The sequence below is a fragment of the Marmota monax genome, unplaced genomic scaffold, assembly GCF_021218885.2.
Source record: "Marmota monax isolate L192 unplaced genomic scaffold, Marmota_monax_Labrador192_F-V1.1 WCK01_AAM20220418_F8-fsc00041, whole genome shotgun sequence".
In the NCBI taxonomy this organism is placed as follows: Eukaryota; Metazoa; Chordata; class Mammalia; order Rodentia; family Sciuridae; genus Marmota; species Marmota monax.
Window position 1 is genome coordinate 14,852,015 of NW_026695238.1, and position 12,076 is coordinate 14,864,090.

Sequence of the window (12,076 nt, forward strand, 5' to 3'; positions counted from 1 at the left end):
CAGCCCTCAGGGGCCAATTTCCAGAGGCCCACGGCTGCATTTCTTGGTGGGCGTCGGTGGTGGTTCTCGACAGCAGCGGGTTTGTGTTCCTGGGGGTGGGTGTATGAAGAGGTGGATAGTGAGGAAGGCTGGTTTGCTTATGATTAGTTTAGTTTGAAAATTATGGTGAGATGTGTGGAACGGATTTTCCATTTTAACCATCTGAGTGCACAGCTCAGGAGTGTTAAGTGCGTTCCCGCTGTGAGGCCAGCGTCACTGCCCACTGCCCACTGTCCGCTCTTCCTCAGCCCATGCTGAACCTCTGCCCATCATCACACAGGAGCCCCCACCTCCCCCAGCTCGGCCCCCATCCGGGTCCCTCTGTAGTGGACCCCACCGTGCGTGTCCTCTTGTGCTGGCCGACTTCATCTAGCATTACGTCCCTGAGGGTCCTCCCTATGGTGGCATGTGCCAGGGTTTCCTTTCCGTGGGTCATTCCCACCGCTTGGCTGTGGAGACCTGATTGGCTCTTTAAAGCAGGGCATTCAGACCTGAGCAGCAAGAGGCCTCTTGGTATCAAAAATATGAAGGCCCTCAAGGGATGGGAGCCAGGGGGTCTGCAGGAAGCCCCGTGAGGCCAGATGTGTGGAGAAGGGACAGGGCTGGGCTGGGCAGAGGCGGGGGAGGCTGAGCTGAGCTGTCTGGAGATGCCTCCCCACCCCCTCACCTCATGAGGCTGGTCCCTGGAGGGGGCTTGGGGACTGGTGGGTCAGCCAACGGAGGTTCTGTGAAAGGAGAGTCGATCACACAGATGTGATCGTTTAGACCTGGTGAGTGACCCCGAGGGCAAAGCCAGAAACCTAAGCCAGGCCCAGGCCCAATTCACAGCCACGCAGAGTGGGAAACAGCTTCCGGAGACACAAGACAGGCAGCCCAAGGGAATGGGGGCTGTGGGAACTGGGTGTGCAGGGATGTGGGGATGGTGCCCAGGAGGAGGTTCCGTCCTGTGAGCGTAGAGGGTGCCGTGGGCACCCGTGTGCCGCTCCCCCAGCGTGAGGCGCCCATGGTGCTGATGGTCTGAACCCGGGAAAGTCAAGTCAACGAGGCACGTGTTCATCCTGGGGAAATGCGTGGCCTGGAGGAGATGAGAGACGTGACACTAATGTGTACCGCCGAGTCCACTCTTAAGTCCTAAGGTGTCTTGCTCAGAGAGGTCCCTTCTGAGGAAGGGACCTGGACACCGAGTGGGAGATACTTGAGTCGTTTTTCAGTAAGTGAGGGCTGGGGATGAGGACACCTGCCTAGCAGGTAAGAGGCCGTGGGTTCCATCCCAGCAACACGCACAAGAAGAAACAAACTCATAAATGAGGCCAAAGGATTATGTGTCTGGGAGACTAACAAGTGTCCCTTATTCCTGACCGTGCCTTGCTGCGACCCTGCAGGTATGATGCTGGGCGCGACGGCTTCATCGACCTGATGGAACTGAAGCTGATGATGGAGAAGCTGGGGGCCCCCCAGACCCACCTGGGCCTGAAGAGCATGATCAAGGAGGTGGACGAGGACTTCGACGGCAAGCTCAGTTTCCGGGAGGTATCTGCATCCTGTTGTTCCTGGGCCCTGGGGCGGGACCCCCAGTTTACAGCCCTCTGGGGTACAAACGGGTCTGCCTCTTGAGAGTGCTATTTGGAAATTTAACCTGCAATGCTGCTTTTAAAACTATGCTCAAGGGGCGGGTGTTGCTCAGTGGTAGAACCTGGGCTTAGAATGTCTGAGCCCTGGGTTCCCTCCCCAGCACCCGCCTCCTCCGCTTTAGGGAGGTGTTGAGCCGACGTGCTGGTCTGGGAAAATGCTCAGGAAACAGACGGAAAATCACCTCACTTGCGTAAAGTGGTAAGAAATCTAGAAGGATGTTTCACCAAAATATCCGTAGTGGATATTTATAGGCACAAAGTTTTGGTGTGTTTTTATTAAATGAGGAATAGAGTGATCATTTCCCACCCTAGACAGACAGGAGCTGTATACTCTGTACTGTGGGCACTGTGCTTAGTCTTCCTCTGTCTCCTGACATGCAGCTAAACCCTCGAAATCTCCATGCTAATGAGATGGCAGCAGGCCACCCCTAGGTAGATTCAGGATGGGGCTGGTCACAGGAAGGACCAAGAGCAACCTCTTGGGAAAGCAGACCATCTGAAGGTTAAATGATCACCAGTGGCCAGTGATTGAATCCGTCGTGTCTATGTACAGAATTTCCATGAGACTGAAAAGGCCTGAGTTGGGGGATTCTGAGTAACTGAGAGGAAACTCCTGAGGGGCGGTGAGGTGCCAGAGGCCTGTCCCTGGGACTGCATCTGAAGGTGAAAGGGGCAGTCTTGGGGACTGAGCCCTTGACTGTGGGCTCTGATGCCTTCGCAGGCAGATAGTGTTGGAACTGAATCAGATCCGAGGTCGCCCAGCTGGTGTCTGCTGGCGGCTCTGCCCCTAGAGAACCGCTTGCTTGCTGGTGCAGGGAGACCCCGCATACCTGGGGTCAGAAGTGCTGTGTGAGGGAGAGGAGGAAAGCCACGCTGGCTCTGTACCCGTGTCATTAAAGTACATCACAGAAAGTGTGAGTTGGCATAACCCTCGAGATGGCCTCAGCCAGCTTTCTCATGTCAGATGGAAAGAAGGCCCAGCCCACAGTCAGGCCCCTGCGCAGGGCTGAGTGGGGCTGCTCAGCCTGCCCTTGGCACCCATGGCTGATCTTCACAGCCCCGTGGGGTATCACTCAAGCCCCCTGCTGGGCATGGGCTCTCTCTACCCGGGTTCCTCTGGGGTATAGAGGTAGAAGTGTCTTGGTGAAGCTTGAGGAGACTCTGGGGAAAGAGCCTCTGCTTTGGTCCCCAAAATGGTGACCTCTGGAACAACACGTCAGGGGCATGCTTAGGGTCTGTGCAGTCACCAGCTGAACTAAGACCCAACTTGCGGGTCCCATTTTGCTCAGAGGCTGCCCCCATCTGCTCCTCTTTAGTCTAAGACACCTGGCTCGCCTTGGATGAGCTGCGGTTTGGGCCACTTCCCGAGGCTGTGGACATCCGAGGCCTGGAAACCTCCAGAGGGCCTGTCAGCTCTCAGCCCCCTCCCAGAGCTCCAGTGGCATTGGCTTTAATCCTGGTCAGTTCCGGGGGACCTTGGGGGCCCTGCTGTGGTCCCGTGGGTGGCCACCGTCCCTGGAGTAGGGGACACGCCAGCCCTCAGGCCTCACGGCCCGGCCTCCTGCTGAGTCATTTCACCACTGGTCTCTGCCTGGGCTGGGAACACTGGAGCCACACTGTGCGCAGTGAGAGGAGCCCCGGCTGTGGCCCCATCTTGGTCTGCCACGTGGGGCTGGGTCACTTGAGCAAGTCGTCGTCGTTCTTCTTGTACCTGGGATTGAACCCAGGGGTACTTCACCATGGAGACCCGTCCCCAGGCCCTTTAGTTTTTATTTTGAGACAGGGTCTCACTAAGTTGCCCTGGCTGTCCTTGAACTTGTGATCTTCCTGCCTCATCCTCCCAGTTTCTGGGATTACCAGGTGGGTGCCACCGTGCGGGCCAAGGTCTTTTATGTTTGAGCCTCAGTGACAAGAACTGATTTTCCTTCTGTGTCATCGGCCAGCCAGGAAGTGAAGCCTCACCAGAAACTGCATTCCCGTCACCCCCGTGGTGGATTTCCCGCCTCCAGCACTACAGGAAAATGAACTTCTATTGTTTATGACGCCCAATCTGGAAAACGGGGGTCCCTGGCTGCCCTAGCGGAGCTGGGTGAGCCACCTGCCCAGTCACGGTTGATGGAATCATGGCGGACCTCTGGCCACCCTAGTCCAGTCAAATTCTCTCTCCTCTCCTAGACTTTTGCTTCAAGATGACTCTGCCGGTGGCTGCTCCCACTCAAAGTAGGGTGGCCACGGCCTGCCACGTGGACCAAACAGGCCAGATGGAGAGGGAATGTTGTCCCTGGTCAGAGTTGTGCTGCTCTCAGTCTCAGGCCTCCTCTGGGCCGGTACCTGTTGCCCCTGGATTCCTGAGACATCCTCATGTAACAAATACCTCTTTTTGCTTAAGCCGACAAGTTTATTTCTGTGAGTTTCAATCTCAGAGCTCTAACTAATATAGGGGTAGCATTTGTGTCACCTGTCAGAGCTGCAAGGGTGATCAGTCCCCACATCTACCAGAGGCATCAGGCTGTGGCTGGGGGGCCTCGGGCTTTGTGAGCTCTCTCTGGCTCTTTGTTCTGCAGCTCCCCCCTCCGCTTCCTCCTAGTCACAGTCAGGACGTTTTCCAATTCTTGTACACCATGCCAGTCTTTGTGGACTATAAATAGGAAGACAAACGAGGCTGGGCGGTTGGAGAGATTGTCATTCAGGGGCAGTGAGTGCTTCATGGAAGGCTGACATTTTCAGGTTGAACTGGATTTTTTTTTTTTTCTTATTTGGGGTCAGGAGACCCTGGAGTATGATGGGCCACTGTTGGTAATCTGCTGAGATGGCAGAGCCAGGGCCCACGAGCTGGATCCGCCCCAGACCTGAGGCTCAGAGGAAATAGCTTTAGGGAAAAGAGCCGTGAGGAATTCTTTAATGTTTCCAGTTCACAGAGCCCTCCAGAGAACACAAATTCTGTTGCCTGTTCTTCAGATGTGAGAAAACTGAGTCTTGGGGACAGAAGGAAACCCTGAGGTCACTTGGATCGGTGCTGAGCTCAGGGTGCTGCTGCCTCTTTTCTGAGCTGCTTCATGGGGCCAATAAGAATAGCTGATATGGAGAGCCATCTGCTTGTGGAGCTACAGGGGAGAGGGTTCTGTAAACAAAATGATTTAGGTCATAATTTTAGTCAAATTTCTGATGCTATAACAGAATACCTGAGGCTAGTAATCTAGAAAGAAAAAAGGCTTATTTTGACCTACAGATCTAGAAGTCCAGGAGCATAGTGCTGGCATCTGCCAACTTCGGGTGCCACTGAAATTCATGGTGAAAATCACAAGGTCAGGCCATGAGTGGACAAGAAATGGCATGGTGAGAGAGAAAGTAAGAGAGCAGAGGAAGCCAAACCCACTCTACCGCCCAGTCCCAGCAGAAAGGCCTTCATCCCGCTTGATGACCTAATCACCTCTTAAAGGCCCACTGCCTCTCAACACTGTTCTAGTGGGTGTTAGTGGGGACAGACTATGGCTGCAGGGTACAGAAGGGCTGGCATTTTACTCCTGCCCACAGCTCACGTTGGCAAACACTGAAGTCTTTTTTGCTTCAGTCTCTTCCCAGAGAGAACTTGGTCATTGCTGTCCCCGCCCTTTTGGCCTTGATCCTATTCCTGGGGGCCTGGCCTCCTTGAACAGGCTGGTTTTCTTTGGGCCATGTTCTGGCCCGATCCTCTGCAGCAAACTGAGTCTTTGCCGTCCTCTAGTGAGAGGGTTAGAAGCTGCAGGTGGATGGACGTGGCCTTTCCGTCCATCCAGGCTCGTACTCCTGCCTCAGCCAAGCTCCAAGTCCCTGGGCATCGGTTAGTACTGGGGGAGGTCCACAGTGGACTGAGGGCCCTGGAATGAGGAACCTGGGAAGGTGAGTTTTATTTTCAGAGGGGGTCTCAGTATGTTGCCCAGACTGAAATCTTCCCGCCTCAGCCTCCCGAGCGGCCGGGGTGACAGGTGTGTGTCACTGCACCCAGATCAGAGGTTTGTGAGTGAGGCGTTTGGGGCTGTGAGGGAGGGGCAGAACCACTCCGTGGAGCTCACCTCCCCCTAGAGCAAGAGCCTTGGGGTAGAGCCAAGTCGGGCTTTGGAAAACCTGTCCCACTTATTGGACTTGTCACTGCTTCAGTGATGTCCTTTAACACAGGAAAAATGTGTGACAAAAGACCTGGGAACCTGAGATTCCCTTGTAGACATATGTATTTTAGATCTCATCTGAAAACCTGGAGAAATCCTCTTTTGATGATATGGAGTCTATCAGTTTATACCCAAATGGAAAGTAAATAATAGACATTGCATGGTACTTGTTTGTCAGGTAGATTTATAAAAATTATTTAAAAAGAATATAAAGCTAGGCATGGTGGTGCACACCTGTAATCCCAGTGGCTCAGGAGGCTGAGGCAGGAGGACTGAAAGTTCAAAGCCAGCCTCAGCAACTTAGTGAGGCTTTTAGCAACTTAGCAAGACTCTATATCTAAATAAAATATATGGAAAAAAAAGGGGGATGGGGATGTGGCTAAGTGGTTAAGCGCCTCTGCGTTCAATCTACAAAATTGCCTCAGGAGAGAATAGGAAAGTGGGGGGGCCTGCCATTTATGTTTGGTCAGTTTATTTATTTAATAAATTATTTTGTTGAGGCCTTAGGACAAGTTGCATTCAAAGATTAATTCTTTCAGGTCACGTTTTGAATCTGGAGGAAGTAGATGGATTATTCAATAAATGATGTGGGGATTACTAAGTAACCATTTGGAAGAAAATAAAGTTAATAATTACCCTCACAGGATAGATGGAAGAAATTTCAGAGATTAATTATTTACACTTTTTTTTTTTAAGAAGCCATAAAAGTAGTGGACAGAAGCATAGGTGATTATTCATGTAACCTTGGTGGCAAGAAAGGTTTTTCTGAACATAACTCTGGTGAGAGAAAGGAAAAGATTTGAAAAAGTTTATTTAAAACTTCTGAAAGTCAAAACTCACTGTACGCACAGTTAAATGGCAAGTGACAGAGCTAAAGTTTTTGAAACATAGCAGGTCTTGTGAAGATCTCTTAGCCAACAGAAAGATAAGCAATCTGATGGAAATGTAGAATACACGCTGGGCATGGTGGCACATGCCTGTGATCCCAGCAACTCAGGAGGCTGAGGCAGGAGGATCACAAGTTCGAGGCCAGCCTCAGCAATTTAGTGAGGCCCTAAGCAACTTAGTGAGACCCTGTCTCAAAATAAAAAATAACATAAAAAGGGCTGGGGATGTGGTTCACTGGTTAAGCATGCCTGAGTTCAATCCCCAGTACCAAAAAAAAAAAAAAAAAAAAAATTTAAAAAAAGAAAAAAGAAAAGAAAAAGTGGAACACACAAGTAAAACAGAAGTAGTTAACAGGCTGGGGTTGTGGCTCGGTGGTAGAGCGCTCGCCTAGCATGTGCGAGGCCCTGGGTTTGATCCTCAGCACCACATATAAACAAAGGTATTGTGTGCAACTACAACTAAAAAAAAAAAAAATTAAAAAAAATACTTTTAAAAAAGTAGTTAAGATATATCAAAAATATTATTTTGTTTCAAAATAATATATATAGATCTATTTGATTTTCCTTTTGTAGCTATAAGCTAGGATGTTGCCGATCGCATCGGTAATGCTGAAACTATATTGTGAGTTTCTGAGGGATAAATTCCCAACCATGGCATTGGTGGTTGGGCAAATGAACAGCATTTTATTTGATTATTTTTTGTGTGTAATTTTGTGTTGGGGATGGAACCCAGATCCTTGTTCATGCTGAGCATGTGCTCTACCCCTGGGCTGTGCTGCAGCCCCCAGCATTTTATTTTTGGCATATATTTTTGGGTGCTGGCCATGGAGCCCCGGCCCTAGCACATGCTGGGCACGCCCTCTACCCCTGAGCTTCACCCCAGCGCCCTGTCTTTTCTTTGGCCATCTGATAAGGAACAAACCAATTCATCACACACCACATAAACGACCTTTTCCAGTGCTTGGCAAGAATGGCCTTGGCTGGGGCCCGAGGGATTCTCTGGGTCTCTCAGGGAGGCCGAGGTACAGCAGGCTCCTGTCCTTCTGTCTCCCTCCTGCAGTTCCTGCTCATTTTCCACAAGGCCGCGGCGGGAGAGCTGCAGGAAGACAGCGGGCTGCTGGCGCTGGCCAAGCTCTCCGAGATCGACGTCGCCCTGGAGGGCGTCAGGGGTGCCAAGGACTTCTTTGAAGCCAAGGTACGTTCCTGTTCTTCTCCGCGGCTCCGCGGAGCCAGTGCTCCCTCCTTTACCCCTGTCTCAGGGACAGGCGCTCCCTTGTCCAGTGCCTCACTCAGGGAAATAACAGCGTGTCCTTGTGCCATTGAAAAGTCAACACAAAACAGAAAACAACCAAAGAGTAAATACGCTGGGTCCTGGTCAGGTTCAACAGACCCGCTGGTGCAGCGCTCCCGGTCAGCGCTCCATAGACACCTGGCAAAGATCTCCACCCAGCCCTGGATGAGTTGGTGCTAAACATATGGGTGGTGGGGTGTGGGCGGGCACAGGGTGGCTTGTCTTGAACGGGTTTTTGCGCGTCCCAGTGGTCCGGACTTGGGGAGGAATGTCCAGGGCTTCCTTCCATTCACAAGTTCACACAGTCCCTGGGCATTGATGTGCCTCTCCACGCGAGGCTGGCCTCTGCCCTCTTACCTTCATCTCTGCAGAGCACTCCTGCAGAAACAGATGGGAGAGTCCTGCACATCCCGAGCTGAGCAGACCCGGGGTGTGGGGGGAAGGACGCAGCTCCGCAGCCGTGCTGCCCAGGTGCAGATCCTGCCTCTTCTACTGGTTGCCTCTCTGTGCCTCAGTTTCTTTATCTGTACAATGGGGCTGAGGCTGACGAGAGCATTCCTGAGGATTAGATGAGCTCACTTATGAAGTGCTGGGCAAGTGGGCTCACTGAGAACTCCCTGGGTGATCTGAGCTGTGGGGAATCCCTGTCACTCCAGGCAGGAAATAGCTTCTGGGATCTTATCTAGGGACAAAGTATCCTTGGTCACATATCCTAGTCTGCTTAGATCCTTTAGCAGGACTCTGTTCTCATTATTGTTGTTGTTGTTGTTATTATTATATTATTATTCAGCGCTGAGAGATGGAACCCAAGGCTTTGCACATGCAAGGCAAATGTTCTATCACTAAGCTACATCCCCATCTCTGTTTGAATTTTATTTTTGAGAAATAGTCTCGCTAAGTTGCCCAGGCTGAGCTCAAACTTGTGATCCTTCTGTCTCAGCCTCCCAATTTGCTAGGTGAAGTCGTATGTCACTGCTCCCCATATATTTTCCCTTCTCCATGTCACTGCTTAGAGATGGATTCTGTCGTCTTTCTGCCACCCCACAAGCTGAATTCCTAGTGCTTTCACGGGACAGGGTCAGGGACAGGCCAACCGCTCGATGTGCCTTGAAGACCAGAATCGTGTGTCCAGTCCTAAGTGGATTGACCCTTCCTTCCTGCCTTCCCTTTGATTCACTGGCCCGTCCCCAGCAAAGCCAGGCACTGCTTTAAGCTCTGAGATACAGCCCCTTCACGAGGACAAAGAGTTTGTCCTCCCCAGGGGGCACGCACAGGCCAGTGAGGGAAGCAGACTCCTGGAGCGAGTGGAGAGGAGGGAGGGTCCGTTCTGCTGGCTTGGGTCCTTTGTAATGGAGGCCCACGTGCAGAGCTCTTCTGACACCTTGGGAACAGTCCTGGGGTTGAGATACCAGGATGGTGCATGTGCTCAGTGCTGTAGGTAAAGTGAGCGTGAGTCCCTGGGAGCCTCTTAAGGGGCACTCAGGACCTGTTACAACCCGGCTCCCACCCCCGCTCCAGCCCCTTCCACCCGCTTCAAGTGCTGCCAGGCCCTTTTCACGCCTGGACCTCACTGTCCCTCTGTCTGGAGCCCCACCTCAACATCTCTGCCTAGCAAACTCTGCTCCTTCCAGAACTGCCCTCAGGGTTGGCCCCTCAGGCTGCTCTTCCTGACTCTCCAGGGCAGGCAAGTCCACCCCGCCCTGTGTGCCTCTAGTGCACATGGAGCTGTTCGGGCTGCTAATGGTCAGCCGCAGTGAGGACCAGCTGATCTTTCTGTAGAGCAGCTTGGGACTCGCTGTTAACATTCTACCTCTGGGTTTTATCTGTGAGCATTCATGCAAATGCACATAGAATGTCTGGACGAGAATTTCTGTTTGGCATTGTGGACAACAGAGGAAAATTGGAAACAACCAAAATTTCTGTTATCAGAGAAAGAGTCCATTGTGGTGCTGCCACGTGCTTGCACCGTCATGAAAGAATGAGATGTGACAGCGTCTCTATGTGGACAGATGTCCAAAATAAATTAAGCAAAGCAATGTATGCTATCCATGATTTTGTGAAATATTAAATACAACCTGGAAAATTACATGCAAAACTATTAGTCATGGTTATGTCAGAGGGACTTTTTTTATATTTCTGTAATGTTTTATAATGAGTGCATATTATTTTTATAAGCAGGAGAAAAGATGAAAAGCATAACAATAAATTTTTTCCACTCTTTATGCTTCTATGTCTGCCTCCTCAGCCAGACTCAAAGGCAGCGTGGGCGTGTTATCTTTGTAATTACAGTGCCTGGTGCGTAATAGCTCTCAATAAACGTTGGCTTGAATGACGAATGGAGGGCATCACGGCTTGAATTTGGGAGAGGCCATTTAGGAGCTGACACCGGTGACAGATGTTCTGAGATGAATGGGGATTCACCTTGTAATCAAGGAAGGGAAGGCATTCTGGTGGTGGGAACAGCAAATGTGAGGGTTCCAAGGCACGGAGGCAGGGAGTGTCATGGAGAGGTGTCCCAGAGTGGTGAGGACATGGGATGCGTGAGGGAGCAGGGCTGGCGATGTGTCTGGAGTGGAAGCCGAGATGAAAGAACTGGGCCAGCACTTCCCACCCTTTGGCCGACTGTGGCACATGTGGTAGATGACTGAGGCTGGTGACTCCTGGGCGCAAGGGACACACTCGGGGAGCTCTGACCTACCCCAGGCTGAGGGACACCTGCTGGGAAGGCCTTTCCCCAGCCTCTGAGCATCAGGACCACCTCTGGACGAGCTTCCCAGGCCCAGGAAATGTGTCATTGATCAGCTGTGCAGGCTGGTCCCAGGCACCGCCTGGAGTGGACTGCACAGCTGCAGGCGCCGGAGACCCCGGGGGTGTTTAAGCAGGTCCTTGATGCTCCCAGGGGTGGCAGTACAAGGGTGGACTTGCCTGGGAAGAGATTCCACAGATGTCTGGAGAAGAATGTAGGTCCGAGGAGGGCCGTGGCCTGGGGCAGGGAGGGGTAACCTGAACCCAGAACTCTAGAACTCTGTGTGTTCATGTCCACCCAGTGGGGGCTGAGACGTTGTGGGCCGTGGTGTGAGAGCTGCGGGGAAAGGGACTGAGATTTTAATTCAAGATTGCCTCCCGCCACGGGAGTGTTTGAGGAGAGAAAGTTATAAAATGAGTTTTGGTGTCGGGTCTGAAGTGACTTCAGGCATGCCTCTGTTTGATGGGTGTCACATTGGTGCAAATGGCTTTTGATCACATCTTGTTAGACAGAAACTGAATAGAAGGCTACAAGTAAATCTTTTTTCCCTGGGAACCACATGCCCACTTGTAAGTATGCTACTAGGAGGATGGGGGTACTGGACATCCAGGGTTGTGCAGTAATTCTCCCATACGTGTCCCTTCCTGACCCCACCATTGGCAAGGGCTAGAATGTCATTGCCCCGTGGGTCCCTCCTGGAGTCAGGAGCATTGGAGTCACTCTCCACATGCAGGCGAGTTTCTCACAGGAAGAAAGAAGGGAAGAAATGGATACTTCGTATGCATCCAGTGTCACAGACTGCAGGAACCATCTCTTCACAAGTAAAAAGGTGAAACCAAGTATTCAAGGAGATTGACCAACGGTCAGTCATGATGGACGGGACTGTGGGGGAGGCTCGCATTTCCCCACAGAGAAGAAGAATGAGTGAGTAATCAGAGGTCCAAGGAAACCCTAAAGAAATACTGATTTGGGGGAAGCGAGCTATGTTCAGATTAGTGCTGGGGAGTGGCTCAGGGGTAGAGTGCTTGCCTAGGTTTCATTCCCAGTGCTGAAAAAACAAACAGGAAACAACAAAGAAACACAGATTAAATCAGATGAGGCCCGAACAGAGGTCTTGGGCACCGCAAATGGGTCAGAAGAGATTTTTGAGGGCCCAGGTTCACACGAGGTCCAGATCACAGTAGGATGAAGAGTGAACGGGAATTGGAGGGAGAGCCCTGCTAGTTGGGCATCTTGTCAAGGAAAGGTCTGGACCCAGGTGGGGAGAGTAGCTTGGGTTCAGGGAAGAACTTTTTGGTTTATTTCATAGCCTGGGGAAGATGTCAGAATGTTCAGGT

General features: G+C 51.6%; 1 protein-coding gene across 2 annotated transcripts in view; it reads left to right on the forward strand.

The window, feature by feature from the left end:
• Positions 1 to 12,076, forward strand: part of Efhd1 (EF-hand domain family member D1) — a 50,714-nt gene that overhangs the window by 33,859 nt on the left and 4,779 nt on the right. For both annotated transcript variants that reach the window (XM_058577464.1, XM_046439864.2), the window contains exons 2-3: positions 1,422 to 1,569; positions 7,763 to 7,897. In XM_058577464.1, coding sequence (XP_058433447.1) covers positions 1,456 to 1,569; positions 7,763 to 7,897 — 249 coding nt within the window. In that variant the 5' untranslated portion in view covers positions 1,422 to 1,455. The remainder of the gene's footprint in view (positions 1 to 1,421; positions 1,570 to 7,762; positions 7,898 to 12,076) is intronic.